This window comes from Eucyclogobius newberryi, unplaced genomic scaffold (assembly GCF_026437365.1).
Source record: "Eucyclogobius newberryi isolate DKJ021-1_F unplaced genomic scaffold, fEucNew1.0.hap1 SCAF_10, whole genome shotgun sequence".
NCBI classification, from domain to species: Eukaryota; Metazoa; Chordata; class Actinopteri; order Gobiiformes; family Gobiidae; genus Eucyclogobius; species Eucyclogobius newberryi.
The window spans coordinates 24,460,854-24,479,165 of record NW_027315724.1 but is presented as its reverse complement, the minus strand read 5'-3'; the positions used below and the strand labels follow the sequence as shown (position 1 = coordinate 24,479,165).

The following is an 18,312-nucleotide window of genomic DNA, read 5'->3' as shown; positions in this document are numbered from 1 at the left end:
GACAAACTGTGAGGTGAATCAGAAGAGGAGGGATGTGTTTTCATAAACTCTATATAAACATAGGTCTTCCCATATGCAGCAGCTTCTGTCAAAATGAGCTTCAGTGCTATTGTCCTGAGTTTGACTCTTTTTCTGTTTGATGTGCCGTCTTCCCACTCTCTGAATATCACTACCACAGACCAGGAAGCCTCTGTCGTATGTACGGCAACGGGCTCGGCACGGGCCCCGGCATTCTCCATGGAGGGGGACTACATCATTGGAGGAGTTTTTTCTCTTCACAATACCATGCACACTGTCATTCACAACTATACAAGAAAGCCTGAACCGCTGCGGTGCTCAGGACGGTGAATTTACCTTCTACTTTTTTATGTCTGATGAGTTTATGTGCAAGACGCATGGGGAATTATGTATTGATGTTGAGTTGTATGCAGAAATCTTGAAAACATAAGAGTTGTTGTGTCTCAAAATGATGTCTCACAAAATAAGCTATTTGATAATAATATTGAAGTAATTAGAAAGTAAAAACCTAATAATAATGTTTCTATGCTTTGGATATTTTAAAAACGTGTAACCATGCTTGTTACTGATCTGACTAGACCCTTCTGTGTATTCTTACAGTGTCGATTACCGTGAGCTGCGTTTTGCCCGAGCCATGACCTTTGCTATCGCAGAGATCAACAACAGTTCTGTCCTGTTGCCTGGAGTAACCCTGGGGTACCAGATCCACGACTCCTGTGGGTCTGTCTCTGTAGCTGTGCAGGCGGCCTTCCAGCTCGTCAACGGACATGCCCCAGAGTACCACCCAGACCAGCGCTGCTCTCAGTCCGGGATGGTGATGGGCATTGTGGGGGAATCTGGCTCCACGCCGTCTATCAGCATGTCCCGGGTCGTAGGGCCATTCAACATACCTCAAGTTTGTATTCATATTTTAGTCAGGACAAATGATGAACAATGTAGGCCTAAACATTTAGTTTTGTTTTTAAATCTCATTATATACTCTTAGATTATACTATTATAAGTATAATCTAAGAGAATATAATAAGTATATTACTTATACTTTCTTAGTAAGTAAGTATAAGTAATAAGCAAGTATTTTTATAAGAAATAAGTATGTATATTTCTCAGTAAAATCATAAACAATTTAGATCATTCATAATAGTCTCAATTGGGTGAGATCCTATTTATTACATTGTATTTTGTCATTAAATATCCTAAAAATGAATTCACAAATATTGAACCTGATTATTTCTATTAGTGGCTAGACTCTAGAACTCACTATAACATAGGAAAAATGGTCATTTTAACCATATTTATTTCAGTTGCCTCCAACTATATGAAATATTACTGCCCTATAGAATGTTGTGATGTAATCTGAATCCCAGCAATGGAGCTCATACAATTTTAAGCTTGTTCCATCATTCGCTGAGAGCAAAAAAAGAAGAATATTATTTTAATTATGATTTCTGTTTCTATTTTTGACATCATGTGATATGATTTGATTTTGTGCAAAAGTCTCATTTTTAGTTCAACTCTAAATCACATGCTTTTATAACACATTATACCTTTCCAGGTCAGTCACTTTGCCACGTGTGCCTGCCTGTCTGACAAACAGCAGTATCCCAGCTTCTTCCGGACAATTCCCAGTGACAAGTTCCAGGCTGATGCTCTGGTCAGACTGGTCAAACAGTTCGGATGGACCTGGATAGGCACCGTCTATTCAGACTCCGACTATGGGAACAATGGCATGGCATCTTTCTTGTCTGCAGCACAGAGGGAGGGCATCTGTGTGGAATACTCTGAGGCTTTCTATAGAACGAACTCTCGCAGTCGAATCCAGAAAGTGGCACAAGTCATACGCAGGTATGGTGCAACCGATTAGATGAGCAACAATGTTCAACTTATTTTTACCTCCTAAAATGAGTATTTGCGTAAAATTCAAATATATTTTAATCACAATTTCGAATGCAAGTGGAAATCACAATGACAATGTACAAAGCAGCCGTTCTCAAAGAAATTCCATATGTTCCTTACAATGACACTTCACAAGACTATACTACCTTTTTATACATCATCTTAATTTTACAATCTTCTAGTTCCACTGCGACAGTAGTTGTGGCCTTCGCAGCGTCTGGAGACATGCGGATTCTGCTGCAGGAGCTGTGTCAGGAGCCTGTTCCATACCGGCAGTGGGTGGGCAGTGAGGCCTGGGTGACACACCCCGACTTGCTCCGCTTCAGCTCCTGTGTGAGCGCTCTGGGACTAGGCATCCAACAGTCTGTGATCCCAGGTCTGGAGACGTTCTTATTAGACCTGCCCTTCATCACAGTGAGTGCCTCTCCACTGCTGAGCGAGTTCTGGGAGGAGGCGTTCAAGTGCAGGATGCCGACAAGTGAGAACATTCATACACGGCAGTAATAGACACCAACACAAAGTATAAATTGATCTGTGTTTAGCAATGGGGACTGGCGAATTCACTATTTTACTCTGTAGCTTTTTACATAAACAAATCACCAAAAATGCCACCTGAGATTTTGGCTCAGGACCAATTTAAGGCACGTTCGTTGTTGGACGACGGAGGCAAAGTTTAAATGATAATACTGGTCATTTATTAATAAAATCATGAATGGTTTCACAGTTCGAAGTTTCCATAGTTAGTCCATTCAGTTCATGCGCTTTGAGACAAGCTGTAAGACGAGAGTTCACAAAAAGGGTTCACAGAAAGGCAAGACAGGGTCTTCTCCGATGTAACACGGCGCAGCTAGTGCTTGGACAGCGAGGCTTTACGCCGCAGTAGCCGCCGGGCAACAGCACGCAGTACATCCCAGAGGTTGCACACCACGGGGGCCCATGGTAGCACCGCGGCACACTAAATATTGACACTAGCTACATTTCATACAGGGTTATCTCATTCAAATTATACTACAGCTAAAATACCTGGACTGTGGAGAAATGTGGAGCAACCAGGAAGTGTGTGAGGTCAGAGGGCGACTGACGTCGCCAGACGCTAATTTATGGAGCTACTCTGGATCGATCCACCTATCAGGGGTGTCTAAGCAGTGGCAGGGGCCCACCTGCAGGCTATCCTGCCACATTAGTTACTACCAAGGTTCACAAATCATTTCAATTTCAAGTAAAGCAATTAAGCAATTAAGCAATTACACACCCAAAATTATAAACAAGTTTCAGGGTTAACTCCTTGTGCAGTATAAATTCTAGTTTCTTTGACAGCTTTAAGAACTGGGACATACTTCTGGTAGCCCCAGTAAGTACGGACAAAACCCAAACTTCCTCAAACCTGCTGACTTAAGTGAGAATCTTTCCCTTTTGAGGCCAGATCTCCTTTTGGCTCATATTAGAAAGACCGCACATGCAAAGTGCTGAGTTTTGAGACTGGACTGCAAATGTCCAAGTTAAGACGACCTCCTTTGAGACCTTTGATATAAGTATAGTAAATGTATTGTGTTTTAGATGCTCGCCCAGATGATACGGTGTGTGATGGGAGTGAAGACTTGGTGAATATTCAGAACCCATACACAGACACGTCCCAGCTGCGCATCACTAACATGGTCTACAAGGCTGTGTATGCTGTTGCATATGCCATTCACAGCGCAGTCTGCCCACAGAATACCACCTGTCAGCCACACCCTTTTATACCTCTGCAGTCCACACAGGTCAGTCACAAGTTAAGTTGAATAAGTCTTTATTATTCTTATCTGGCAAATAGGTTTAGTTGTAGGTTTTGAATTTCTCCGTTTGTTTTTCAGGTATTTGCGCAGCTTAAGAAAGTAAATTTTTCTCTGAATGGGTACACAGTGTCGTTTGATGCCAATGGGGATCCAGTGGCCACATATGAGCTGGTGAACTGGCAAACAACTAACCAAGGCCCTGTTCGGCTGGTGACAGTTGGGCATTTTGATGCGTCTCAACCAAAGGGCCAGGAGTTTAGGATTCAGAAGGTCTTGCAATGGATGCAAGGGACCACACAGGTAAGTGGTGCATGCGGAAAGCAAAGAGATTTGTTTGGAGTGTTTCTATTAAAAAAGTAATCATATTTGTTCCTGCAGGTTCCAATGTCAGTGTGCAGTCAGAGTTGTGTCCCTGGAACCCGTAAAGTTCTCCACAAAGGCAAACCTATCTGTTGCTATGACTGCATCGCATGTCCTGAAGGTGAAATAAGCAACATTACAGGTAATGACACAAAGACATTTACTATTTTATTTAACATTAGTTGTTTATTTATTAAGATGATATGACAATTAGAACTTTTGATGAAAGGAAAATCCAGATTTTGAATAAACAAGGTCAAATATGTTGACCTCACAATAATTTTTCATTTTTATCTAAGGATAATATATTATATTACATGTTTTTACAACAAATGTACTTTTTGTAACTCTCAGTAGATTCCATCCTAATGGAAAAGCAAGCTGACTGACATTTCTACCCTGGAACCCAAAAGGGTTGCTTAATTATTTTTGCTCCGAATACTTTTGAACTAAAACATTTAGCATTTACATCTGATTTCAGTTAATCACAGAATTGTTTTAATTGTCTACTTCCTTTTGCTTTCACTCTGAAATGTTGAACCTTCTGATGATATTTTAAAACGTCTTTTATATATATCTTTGTTTCATGCTTTATTAAATCAAATTAGGTGTTGTAATTATAAATTGGTAGCTAAACAGCACTTTCACACATAATAATAACACAATCTTTCTGTTTTAGATTCACCTAATTGCCATCACTGTCCAGAGGAATCCTGGCCAAACCCCAAAAGAGATTCCTGTTTACCCAAATCAGTGGAGTTCTTGTCTTTTAGCGAGAACCTGGGCATCATCCTGATTGTGTTCTCAGTGGGCGGAGCTTGCTTGGCTATCCTCACAGCCACAGTGTTCTTCCAGGATAGGAACACCCCAATAGTCAAAGCCAACAACTCAGAATTAAGCTTTTGGCTGCTTCTCTCACTCACTCTATGCTTTTTATGCTCGCTGACTTTTATTGGGGCTCCCTCTGAGTGGTCCTGCATGCTGCGCCACACTGCGTTCGGCATCACCTTTGTCCTCTGTATCTCTTGCGTTCTGGGGAAGACGATAGTGGTGTTGATAGCCTTCAGAGCCACACTTCCAGGCAGTAATGTTATGAAATGGTTCGGGCCTTCACAGCAACGACTGACAGTTGCCTCATTCACGCTAATACAAGTTTTGATTTGTATAATTTGGTTAGTTGTGAATCCGCCTTTTCCCATAAATAACTTAACCACGTACAAAGACAGGATCATATTAGAATGTGCTTTAGGTTCAGCTATAGGTTTCTGGGCAGTTCTTGGATACATAGGCCTGTTGGCTCTGTTGTGTTTTGTGTTGGCGTTCTTGGCTCGTAAACTGCCCGATAACTTCAATGAGGCCAAGTTCATCACCTTCAGCATGTTGATCTTCTGTGCAGTCTGGATCACTTTCATCCCAGCTTATGTCAGCTCTCCAGGAAAGTTTACGGTTGCCGTGGAGATATTTGCTATTCTGGCTTCCAGTTTTGGATTGTTTTTTTGTCTTTTTCTCCCTAGATGTTACATTATTCTATTCAAGCCAGAGAAGAACACAAAGAAATATTTAATGAGTAAATAGTTACCAATATGCAAATAACTGTAAATAATTTGTCAGCAATATGTACAATAAAGTTTTAAAGACAGAAAGTCTTGTGTGTATCTCATTTTTTATTTTGCCCAAAAACCTAAACATCCTGTCTAATTTGACTATACTTATAATAATAAAACTTTTCATAATATTATTATTACACACTTATTACATACGTCACAAAGGCGCCGGTACAGCTGGCAGCCCTGTGTAAACGCTCCGCTCTTTTCTCACACTTTTTTCACACTTATTGTGCTTTATCTTCTGTATTTTGTAAATATTTTTTTCTACTTTACTTGTTGATAGGGACACGCGCTGGAATCATTTTTAACTGTTTTTGACTTTGTTTGGCTGGATTATTGAGTGTTTTCGTCACGTCGTTGTGATGTGAGCTAGCTCCGAGCTAGCCCCTGCCCCCCCCCCGCGCCCTCCGGCCGCCCCTAACGTACGATATGCCGCGGTACACGTTTATATAAAAGAGGAACTTCATGAACGATCGGGACATGCACTGGAATCGCTTTAATTCAACTTATTTTGACTTTGTTTCGGCTGGATTATTGAGTGTTTTCGTCGTGTCGTCGCGATGTGCCCTAGCTCTGAGCCCCCCCGGCCCCCCCGCGCCCCCCGGCCGGCACCGGTCCGTGTTTACACAAAGGAAGAACTCATGAAACTGCGGAGTACCGTCGTCTTACTCGGAGATCGTCGCGTTATCCCGGCGGACATCCTAAGGAAATCGCAGAGAAGCAGAAGGGCTGGACGTGAACTCCGAGAGAAGAGATAAGGAAACAGAAAGCCGGTTCCCGCCGTAGTCATGGGTAACGTGAGGTCCCTTCAAAATAAAATGACGGAAATAGCGAGCCTCATGCGGTCCCAGAGGATTTATAGGGACAGCAGCGTCTTGATTTTCACAGAGACCTGGTTAACAGCAGAAATGCCAGACTCTATTGTAGGTTTGGACAATTTTCATCTGCTGCGGGCGGACAGAACGAGAGAATGCGGGAAGAAAAGAGGTGGAGGTCTGGCTGTGTATGTGAACACGAGCTGGTGCAAACCCGAACACTGCACAGTGCGGGAGCAGCTACGTAACAGGGATATTGAACTATTGGCTATTGGCATGAGGCCATATAATCTGCCCCGGGAGTTCTCACATGGGATTTTGATCGCAGTCTATGTGGCCCCGTCTGCCAATGCTGAATATGCTTGTGAAGCACTGCTCTCCTGCACTTGTAGGCTGCAAACACAGCACCCACAGGCTCTCTTCCTCGTCTCTGGTGACTTTAACCACGCTTCTCACTCTTCTGTTCTACCAACAAACCCAGTATGTTACCTGCCCTACCAGAGACAATAGAACATTGGCCTTGTTTTTTGCCAACACCAAAGAGGCTTATTCTTCTTCCCCCCTCCCTCCCCTGGGCAGCTCGTACCACAACCTTGTACATCTGAGGCCTGTGTATGAACCCATCGTGCGCAGGCAGCCTGTGGTGTCCCGTGAGGTGAGGATGTGGTCTGCTGAGAGCGAGGAGGCTCTGAGGGACTGCTTCAGCACCACTGTCTGGACTGAGCTTTATGGCCCCCATGGGGAGGACATCAACACCATCACAGAGTGCATCACGGACTACATCAACTTCTGTTTTGAGAACATTGTTCCCTCCCGGACGGTGCAGTGTTTTCCAAACAACAAGCCGTGGATTAACTGTGAACTGAAGGCTCTGCTGAAGGAGAAGAAGAGAGCCTTCAGGTCAGGGAACAAGGAGGAGCTGAGGACTGTGCAGAAGGAGCTGAGGAGGAAGATCAGGCAGGCTGAAGCCGGCTACAAGAGGAGGATGGAGGAGCAGCTGCAGCAGAAGAACATTCAGGGAGTGTGGAGAAGCCTGAAAACCATCTCGGGCTTCAAAATCCCCCCTGCCCAGACAGAGGGGGATCTACAATGGGTGAATGATTTAAATGCTCACTTCTTGAGATTTGATCGGTCACCCACCCCTCCCCTTGCACAGCTGCATGCTCCCTCTTCCACAGCTGGACAATGCCCTGCATCTGTTCCTCTTCACTTCTCTGCCCCAGACCATCAGCTCCCCAGTTCACCTGGACTCACCCATCCCCCCAGCACACAGTCCCCCTGCCAACCACTGACTGTCACAGCAGCACAGGTGAGGAGTGAGCTGAAGAGGATTAAAGTGAGGAAGGCAGCAGGACCTGACGGGATCAGCCCCAGGCTCCTTAAGTCCTGCGCAAATGAACTGTGTGGAGTTATGGAGCATGTCTTCAACATGAGCCTGAAGCTGAGGGTGGTACCACAGGTCTGGAAGACCTCCTGTCTGGTACCTGTGCCCAAGACACCGCGCGCCAAAGACCTCAACAGCTTCAGGCCGGTGGATCTCACGTCCCACCTGATGAAGACAATGAAGCGGCTGGTCCTGGACCACCTAGGCTCCACCGTGAGCTCAGCCATGGACCCGCTGCAGTTTGCATATCGGCCTGGCATCGGAGTGGAGGACGCCGTCATCTCCCTGCTGCACCGCTCTCTCTCTCTCTCACCTGGAGAAGCCTGGCAGCTCTGTGAGGATCCTGTTCTTCGATTTCTCCAGCGCCTTCAACACCATCCAGCCGCTGCTCCTGAGGGACAAGCTGGAGATGGTTGGTGTGGAGTATGACCTGGCAGAGTGGATCCTGGACTACCTCACGGACCGACCCCAGTTTGTGAGAGCACGGGACTGTGTGTCTGACACTCGGACCTGCAGTGTGCGGGCGCCCCAGGGCACTGTCCTCGCGCCCTTTCTCTTCACCCTCTACACTGCAGACTTCAGACATGACACGGACAGCTGTGTCCTGCAGAAGTTCTCTGATGACTCTGCCATCATCGGACTCATCACGGACGACGATGATGCGGAGTACAGGGGACTGGCGCAGGATTTTGTGGACTGGTGTCAGCGGAACCACCTCCTCAGCAACGCGTGGAAGACCAAGGAGATGGTGGTGTACTTCCGCAGATGCCACCCCACTGCCCCCTTACCAGTGAACATCCAGTGACGGGACATTGAGAGAGTGGACTCATACAAGTACCTGGTGTTCACCTGAACCACAAACTGGACTGGACTCATAACACAGAAGCACAGTACAGGAAGAGCCAGAGTCGGCTCTACCTCCTGAGGAGACTCAGGTCTTTTGGAGTGACAGGGCCACTCCTGAAGACCATCTACGACTCTGTGGTGGCATCAGCTCCTGTACGGTGTGGCCTGCTGGAGCAGCAGCATCACAGAGAGGGAGAGGAGGAGGCTGGACAGAGTCATCAAGAAGTCCAGCTCCGTCCTGGGCTGCGCTCTGGACTCGGTGCAGGAGGTGGGGAACAGAAGGGTCCTGGCTAGATTCACATCTATGCTTGACCATGAGTGCCACCCCATGCGGGACACTCTGTCCACTCTGAAGAGCAGCTTCAGTGAGAGACTGATTCACCCTCGCTGTGTGAAGGAAAGGTTTCGCAGATCTTTCCTTCCTGCTGCTGTCAAACTTTATAACAAACACTGTTAGTCCTGAACACTCGCAATACTGACCTAACCATGTGCAATTCCGTCATATGTGCAATTACTGTCGTGATTCATGTGCAATTACTGTGAAATTCATGTGCAATCCATGTGCCGTCGTAACACATATGCATGTGCAATTACTGTCGTGATCACATGCAATGGTATTTATGTATTTATTTATTTTTATCTTTATTATTTTTTCCCATGTTGGGAAATGGGAGGTTTTGTAAATAGGAGTTTTTGTTTATAGGAGATCTTCATATAAGTGATCAAGTGATCTGTCCTTTTCCTCATTGATGCATTGCATCAATGAAATTTCCCCATGTGGGACAATAAAGGATTATCTTATCTTATCATTTGTAGGCCCAGAGAGAGAGTCGAAATGTCTAGCTTTTTCTAAACTGAGTCCAGATGACTACAATTGAACCTTTTTCTACATTTTCATGTAAAGACATGTAAAAAAATATATTATGACCCCGCCCTCATGTAGGAAGTCAGCGATATTGGATCAAACACGGTGCTGACAAAAGTGCACCTGGTCGTACTTTTGGCATCTCCTCCTACAGTTTTCATTGAAAACACTTCAAATTTGGCCACAAAACCCAAAACCCATGAGCAATGAAATTTTATAAATTTTGAAGCTGATACTTAACCCCCCCCCCCCGTGGTAGCAAGGGGGGCGAAGGCCTTTAATTATTGTTATTATTATTAAAGTCTGACAATAATTTTTTTAAATGTATTTTAATCAAACATTTGCGTGTAATTATTCATGTATTTAGTATTTACCTTAAATATCAAACTGTTCACATTTGACAGGAAGGTGCTGTGCCTCTACATTGTTAATATTAATTACATCAGCGCATACTAAGAATGTGCTTGATGTTGATTGGTTGATTTAGTGGTGAGGAGTGCTGATGAATGATTACTAAATGACAAAGATTCACTGCACACAGACCACATCCTCACATGGGTCCTATGGCGGCAGTAACGTGCAGTAGACTATTTTTTTCTTTTTCTTTTGTAATTCAATTTTCATTGTTTTTTCAGTTTGTTCTATCTGGTGATTATAAATTTGAAGCCGCAAACAGATCCTGTAAGGCGGTTTTTGACAATGAGCTTTTAGCGCTACAGTCGGATGGACATGTCATAATCGGAGGACTCTTCCCTCTGCATTATTTGGCTCCGGAGCCAGAGAAGAACTACAGCAGTAAACCACAAATGAAAGCATGCAGTGGGTCTGTGGACTTTAAACAATTGTGTTAGGTATAGGTTTGATTGCCAAAGAATAAAAATGTTTTTTTTTATACTAATACTGTAGATTTAAACCCAACCAGCAACTTAAGAAAATTTAGATCATTGAGTTACAACTGCGATGCAATGCTTCACAGTTTAACTTGAATGTTCTTGAAATGTTTCTAAAACTGTATATTTAAGATATGTAAATGTTTGGTAAAAATAATATTTGCAAAGAAAAATGTATTTTAATAGGGACATTTTGTGTTCATGAACATTTCTGTTATTAGACCAAGTGTGACTATTTTTCATCAGCTCAATCATCTGCTATTTCCATCATATTCAAATTGTTATGCAATGTTTTTTTTAACAGATTGTCTGCATTGTTCAGCTTTGATTTCAGGGCTTTCAGATGGATGATGACCATGGTGTTTGCAGTGAAGGAAATCAACAGAGACTTGAGTTTACTGCCTGGGTTAAAACTGGGTTATCGGATTATGGACTGCTGTGACCAAGTCTCCACCAGCCTGCAGGCAGGGCTCGCTTTACTCTCGCAAACTGAAGAAAAAACGATTGAAAATGAAAAAGTCTACCAGCGTGTTTTTGGTGGCAGTGTAATGGCAGAAAGCTCTTGGCTTGGCTGCTCGGCTGGTTCACCTGTGTCTGCAGTGATAGGACTGGCATCGTCTACTCCCACCAGAGCTGTGGCACACACTGTGGGCCCCTTTAACATCCCCCTGGTGAGCGCCAAATGCCTCTAACTGTAGTTGTATGTCTATGTTTAGGGCCAAAAACATACACCTTTTCTTATTACTTTTTTAAAACAAGAATTTTAATATGGTCTCTGTTTAAAAAAAGTAATATTACAAGGTGATGTTTTTGGCTTTCAACGTGCTAGAGATTGCCAAATGTTTTTTGACTGTTGATCTCATAATTTTCTCACTGTTTTCAAAGAACACAACTGATCTCTCTTTCTTTCTCTTAAATCTGTAGGTTAGTTACTTTGCCACATGCACATGTCTTACCAACAAAAAAATGTATCCATCATTTTTGCGCACAGTGCCAAGTGACCTCTTCCAAGTTGGAGGTCTGGTACAGCTGGTCACTTTCTTCGGCTGGAACTGGGTTGGCACTATTGGAACCACAGTAAGACAACTACTGTACCACATTTGTCAACTAAGTAAACAATAATAATTTGTATGTGTTTTTGCAGGATGACTACAGCCAGTATGGCATTCAGGCTTTTACACATGAGTTCAGTAAGCATGGAGGATGCGTGGCTTTCCATGTCACTATCCCTAAATCACCATCTGTTGCTCAGATTAAGAGTATGGCAGCCAGGCTGCAAACCTCCACAGCCCGAGTCGTGGTGGTGTTTGCGACTGAAGGCCAGCTGGTGGCGCTGTTCTCAGAGGTAAACTACTGCAAACAGTCTGCATCTGTTCTTTATTTTTAAGTTGCTAAATGGTGAACTCAGCACGTGTAAGGTGTTTTGTGAGAATATAAAACATTTTTGTTTTACATGTTTTGAAAAATGTAAATCATTTGTTTAAATCTGCTGTTTGCAGTTGTCAGAGAGGAACGTGACAGGAATTCAGTGGGTGGCAAGTGAAGCATGGGTAACAGCCAGTCTGCTCACTTCAGCAAAATTCCAGGGTCTACTGGAGGGAACTGTGGGCTTCTCTTTTCCTGGTGTTTATATTCCAAGACTAAAAGAGTTTCTGCAAAGTGTCCGGCCCTCTTCACAAGAAGGGATGGAATTAGTCAACATGTTCTGGGAAGAGCTTTTTGATTGTAGGCTAAATTTTAGCACTAATGATGAGAGCGTTGATACTGTAAAGAGGGAGTGCTCAGGTTTTGAGAATGTTAGTGGCACTGACAGTAGTTACACAGAAGTCTCTCAGGTCAGAATCTCCTATAATGTTTACAAAGCCGCCTATGCAATCAGCCACGCTCTGCACCGACTCTTCAAATGTGATGCACTGAAAGGAACCTGTGAGCTCAGAGCATTTACCTCAACGGAGGTAAGTCAAAGCATGAAAAAAAAAAAAATCCCAGCTGCAGTTACATGTCTTATTTGTTTCTTTGACAGTTATTATACCATCTTAAAAAAGTCAACTTCACTGATCAGTTTGGGGAAAAAGTTTATTTTGATTCCAATGGAGAGCCAGTACCACTGTATGACATTATCAACTGGCAGACGGACAGGGAGGAGAAAATAAGGTAAAATGACAATACATTTCAATGACTTGAATTATGAGAATTAAAATAATCCAAATGTATGCTCTATGAAGATTAATTAAAGTGGGAAGTTATGATGGTTCAGCTCCTCTGGGGCAACAACTGCACATGGAACAAAGCAATATTACATGGACAACAGGACTGAGACAAGTAAGTTACTTTGATCATTGATAAATACATTTAAGTCAAATATTTGTGAAGTTAACAGGACATATAGAACAAATAGTAATAATAAATGCTGTTTTTTTTATCAAGTCCAAGGATTTTTTTGATGTTTTGTTTGGTGTATTTTATGCAGGTGCCCCTGTCCCAGTGCAGTGCACCCTGCCCCCCAGGCACCAGGAAGGCCTCACGTAAGGGGCAGCCACCATGTTGCTTTGACTGTTTGCCTTGTGGCGACGGAGAGATCAGCAACCAATCAGGTGAAATAGTGACCTTGACTTTTAAAATGTCACTAAAACACAAATTTAGGGTTTTGTATCACATGATGTTTTTTGCGTTTAATAGGATCAACTGAATGCACTAAATGCCCTCAGTTCTACTGGTCTGACAAGGACAAAGTCAAATGTGTTGCGGGTGTGGAAGAGTTCCTGTCTTACTCTGACACTATGGGCATCATCTTGGTCACGTTGACATTACTGGGGGTGTCCCTCACTGCTGTAATCACCACTGTCTTCCACTGTTTCCGCTCCACACCCATTGTCAAGGCCAACAACTCCGAGATCAGTTTCTTGCTTCTTGCATCACTCAAACTGTGCTTCTTGTGTTCCCTGGTGTTCATTGGTCAACCGTCGGTGTGGACATGCCGACTCAGACAGGCAGCGTTTGGGGTCAGCTTTGTCCTCTGTCTCTCTTGTCTCTTGGTTAAGACCATTGTGGTACTTCTGGCCTTTCGGACTAACACACCCCACTCCAAAACTGTCAGGCTGTTTGGGCCCATCCAGCAGAGAATTCTTATAATGTGCACCACTGTTCCACAGGTAAGAAACATCATTGACTTTTCTGCTCTTTTGACAAAACTGTCTCTGTTTTGTTCTTTTTCAGGTTTGTCTATGTGCTGGCTGGCTTATAGCAGCACCTCCTTTTCCATTCAGAAATCCAGATTACCAACCTACAACTGGAAAGGTACATTTCATATTTGATTATAACCCTTTGGTTGGAAGCATCAATCGTAATTTAGCCACAGCGTAACCAATAATATAAAAGAAAATTTGAACAGGACGTAATTGCTAAGATAAAAAGCAATTACGTCCTGCCAGAGAACAAGATGCAACCCATCTTGTTCTCTGGCATGAAAGTCAATGGCCTGAAAGAATGACAGTGAATATTTTTTTTGTCAGCTCTGTGTCACCAGAGTGCAAGGACATGCTGTGGTATCACTGTGTGATTATACATTTTAGAATTTGAGGTTGTAAAAGACTGCATGGGTAAACATTGCGTTGTAAAATGTTAGCATTGACCGCAAATTGCTATCGACATTCCTGGTCTCTTTGGTTGCCATAAGCGCACTAACCCTGTAGTGGCCTGCACTCAGGTGAGTAAACTTGTGGCTCCAGTTTGGAAACTTCAAATGTAATTTACTGCTTAGTTGACACTTATGCTTTTCAAATCCCTTTTCTAGATCGTTCTGGAGTGTAGAGAACCCTGGTCACCTGGATTCTACTTGGTTTTGGGCTACATTGGACTCCTGGCTTTTTTCTGTCTCCTGCTGGCGTTCCTTGGGCGAAAATTGCCGGACACTTTCAATGAGGCTAAACTAATCTCGTTCAGTATGCTTATCTTCTGGGCTGTGTGGCTCTGTTTTATCCCAGCTTATGTCAGCTCCCCAGGGAAATTTACAGTGGCAGTAGAGATTTTTGCTATCTTAGCTTCAAGTTTTGGGTTGTTGGTTTGCATATTTATGCCCAAATGTTACATCATTCTATTCCGGCCTGAAAAAAATGTCAAGAAAAATATGACTGGAATATTTGTAAAATGAGTTCTCATTTATTTGTATAGTTTAACACTGGTAGGAAAGAACTGCAATTAGATCTAAATGCATGTACAATAAATCTTTTGTGGATACCTCTGCTTTGACCATTTTATTTTTAATCGAAGCATTCTGAAAACTTTTGTGACTGGACGTTAACTTTAATATAAATGTATGACTTTAGGGGCTTCATCTGGTCCCAGCCGGTGTCAGAATAATTAACAGCTGTAATAGCTAAAAGTCAGTTGAATATTTAAAGCCCTGGATACTTGAGACAGAGTTCATCTGTGTCAACCTTGAAAGAAAGTCAAAAGAGAGGATGGATGAGATTTTGATCAAATCCAGTAAACTATCACAAAAACAAAACATAAATAGTGTACACTTTATTTCCATTTACTCAAAGCATCCGTTACAGTTACGACGGTGACTCTTCACATTAGACACAATGGACAACTAATTCAATTCCTTTTCTTTTTGTTAACCCTGTGTAGCGGCCGAGTCGTGGATGAATCAGTTTGTATTTGTTGCAACAACGATTGCAAACAGATTTCCCAAACAGGCAAGCAAATAATTTACATAGTCTTTATTCAACAATAGTATAAAAATATAAAACAATATTTTCTTCGAAGATTTAATGTTGCATTTATGGTGAAAAATCTTTACTAAAACACATTCACACACTTCTCACTCACTTTCCTAAAACTAACCCCCGGCCTGATTGCCTGCCAGACCAAAATCAGGGCAAAGTGCACAGTGCGCGCAGAGTCCCACTGTCCATATTACCAGCCGTAACCTGACACGAGGGAGGTGCCAAGACACCGCGGACCGCAACAGAAAACAAAACCAGGACCGAATCAAAATAAGACACAAAAAGACAAAACAAAGGCGCAAATGAACAAAACACAAAATGGCAAAAGGAGGAACAAAACAAAACAGCAGAGGCGGCGTCCCCAAGCTGCTGCAGACCACCGCTGGACACCGGAGATGTCTGAGGGCAGCGCATAATCCCTGGCATAACTGATCATTCGGAGGACTCTACACACCCGCTGCTCCAGTGTGCCAGCCTGCGTGTGCCAGCCTGCGTGTGCCAGCCTGCGTGTGCCAGCCTGCGTGTGCCAGCCTGCGTGAGCCAGCCTGCGTGCGCCAGCCTGCGTGCGCCAGCCTGCGTGAGCCAGCCTGCGTGCGCCAGCCTGCGTGAGCCAGCCTGCGTGCGCCAGCCTGCGTGCGCCAGCCTGCGTGCGCCAGCCTGCGTGCGCCAGCCTGCGTGCGCCAGCGCGCGCCACGCTGGCCAGCTGCCAGCCGCACAGCAGCGCTACAAACAGACAGTGGTTTTGAGAAGTTGAACAATATTACTGGGATTGGAGTAGTGCTTAGGGTTACCTTTCGCCACGATCTGCGGTGCATGGCAACGGACCAGGTTTTAGGGAGCAAAAAGGTGCATTTGACCATTGGAATTTAATGAATGAGGAGTATTGGGCGTTCATTACCTGCCAGTGAGATTCGACTGAGCCCCGGGATGGACTTTGGGTAAAGCTGTGGCACAGCAGCGGCACTACAGGAAGAATTTAATTCATGAATTTGGAAAATAGATGAATAGAAGCCGCGGGATTGTCATAACCTGGGAATGGAGGACGGAGCGGCCAACAAACAAGGCCCGGAAGAGGAAGGAGGCTGCGTTTAAGTAGTCTGCCAGCTCAGCGAGGAGCGGCAGGTAAGTGTACTGAACTCTCAGCACAGGCCTCCACAGCCCATCTTGCCACACCTGCCTCGGATGTTTGTTTGATAATTGGTGTATGTTGCAGTGGCGGCTGGTGAATTCTTTTTTAGGTGGGGCTATTTAAAATTTAGAATGTCGCAGATGTGATTTCCCGCATTCTGGTGCATTTTAGGCATACTTCTCAACCTATTTGTCATCCCAGGGGGACGCGTAGTAAAGAGGGAGATTACCCCCCCAGAGCGGGAGGTTTCAATTTCTCCCAGAATTAAGAGGAATTAACAAGTAAATACGAACGATGTTTCTGTACTTAAAGGTGCCATAACATGCTTTTTTCACGTTTCGTAGTCTATCCTAAGTGTATATTTGATAATAATAAGGGTTGTGCAACACCCTTAACATAATAGTTAAAGGCGGTATGGACGATTTTTCGGCGACTTGAGAACGCAGGCGGAAGTGCGCATGCGCACTCCCCCGTGCTGACCGATACAGCACACACGTGCGTTTGTTTATTAGCGCAACGGAGCGCATTGCATCGCTCGTCTCCGTAGATTTCTGTCCACTTCTGCGTCAGCTCGAACTGTCTTTCTCCGTCTTCATTTTGTCCCGTACACTGATGGAACTATATTATGATAGATCCATGCGCGTAGGCATGCGGAAACGTGGGGACGAGCCTGACGCGGCTGCAGGTGAGCGGTAGGTGCGTTTTATGATTGATACGTGGCAGGACTAATGATTTATCCACGCCACGAGGAAATATGATAAAAAAAATTCTGAAAAAAATCGTCCATGCCACCTTTAAGAAATATCACCCATACCTTGGATCCCCTCACCGACCCGGAAATGCACACGGCTTGGTTTGATATTCGCCCCAAGCCAAGCCCCCAGCAGCCAAGATGGCCGCCCATTTAAGTCAATGAGAGCTGCTCAGTAGCGCATGTCGCCAGTTAGCCTTTAGCTCTTTGGACACTGCAGCCCAGAAGTGACGTAGGTCTGCGTCCGGTTAGCGTACCATGTGATCGTACTGACCAATCAGAGAGTTACTAGAGCAGCGCAGAGCACAGTGTGAGATAAAGCGAAATATTAAACTGGTTTTAAGAAAACTGAAGGATTTTGAACCGGAAAAAAGTAAATCTATTTATTGTCATGGATCAATAGTTTAGAGTTATTATTCAGTGTTTTGTAGTTTATCGCAAATAAAATATGAAAAATGTCTAGTAAACTTTTTTACTCTCAATGGAAATAATTCTGGTCCTTATTAAGTAATTGGAATGTATGATCTAAAATTGATTTCTTAAATTACGGATTTTTAATCATATCATTCTACAACATGTCAAATGTATTCAGATGACATGTTTATCTACTTGCAAAACATGCTAAAGTCATGATTAAGTCCGTATTTAGGTTTCTTGTCTGTGTAATACAGATAACAACACTGATGGACACGAAACGTAACATCGATTAGTTTATACCTGGCAAAACATTCCATTTCCATAGCATTTATTACGTGATTTAGTTTTTCAGGCAGAAACATTTCAAGACATCACTTCTGAGTCGTAGATCCACGGCCCTCAGGTCCGTGGTGGTCATTAGTTCCATGATTTGTTCAGTTATTAAACTCATAGATTCATATTTTTACGCCTGTAACTTAGTCGTGGCATTTGGGCTATTTCAAGGCATCTCGGCCCGTTCACTTCACCTACACACGCTCTGATTGGTCTAGACGGTCACGAGCTGGTCTAGAGCGGCGCCGAAGCTAACAGCTTAAAATGCGTTTTAAAGATAACTGAAGAATCTTAAAATTGGAAAAAGTCAATGACCCATAAATAAGTAAGAATTGCCGCCATATCCGACTTTTTTGAAAGCTCTACGTGCCCTGTCAGCCGAACACGAGCAGTTTTTAGTTACATTGCGCTCTAGGGAAAACAAGCTTTCTGGACGCACGATGCAGTACCAATGGAGTGGCCACTGGGGGAGTTTGCTACATGCTGCGGCTAGCCATAC

General features: G+C 43.8%; 2 protein-coding genes across 2 annotated transcripts; both read left to right on the top strand.

The window, feature by feature from the left end:
• Positions 1-216: 216 nt before the first annotated feature.
• On the top strand, positions 217-5,633 carry LOC140371277 (extracellular calcium-sensing receptor-like). Its single transcript, XM_072458432.1, has 8 exons — positions 217-344; positions 619-913; positions 1,571-1,860; positions 2,094-2,389; positions 3,469-3,671; positions 3,765-3,986; positions 4,065-4,188; positions 4,726-5,633. Exons 1-8 carry the CDS (start codon positions 238-240, stop codon positions 5,619-5,621), a joined length of 2,433 nt encoding a protein of 810 aa, XP_072314533.1. The 5' UTR covers positions 217-237; the 3' UTR covers positions 5,622-5,633.
• A 4,721-nt stretch (positions 5,634-10,354) lies between these two features.
• olfcu1 (olfactory receptor C family, u1) lies at positions 10,355-14,603 on the top strand. The gene is given in 11 exon segments (XM_072458431.1): positions 10,355-10,386; positions 10,776-11,124; positions 11,378-11,530; positions 11,598-11,798; positions 11,953-12,358; positions 12,409-12,607; positions 12,679-12,775; positions 12,924-13,047; positions 13,133-13,605; positions 13,670-13,750; positions 14,247-14,603. Coding segments are annotated over 11 exon segments (2,457 nt in total). The 5' UTR covers positions 10,355-10,369.
• Positions 14,604-18,312: the final 3,709 nt, after the last annotated feature.

Coding starts and splice junctions, on each gene's coding strand:
- LOC140371277 (XM_072458432.1), top strand. CDS start 238: ATGGAGGGGGACTACATCATTGGAGGAGTTTTTTCTCTTCACAATACC. Junction 345..618: donor CCGCTGCGGTGCTCAGGACG/GTGAATTTACCT, acceptor GTATTCTTACAG/TGTCGATTACCGTGAGCTGC. Junction 3,672..3,764: donor TACCTCTGCAGTCCACACAG/GTCAGTCACAAG, acceptor TTTGTTTTTCAG/GTATTTGCGCAGCTTAAGAA.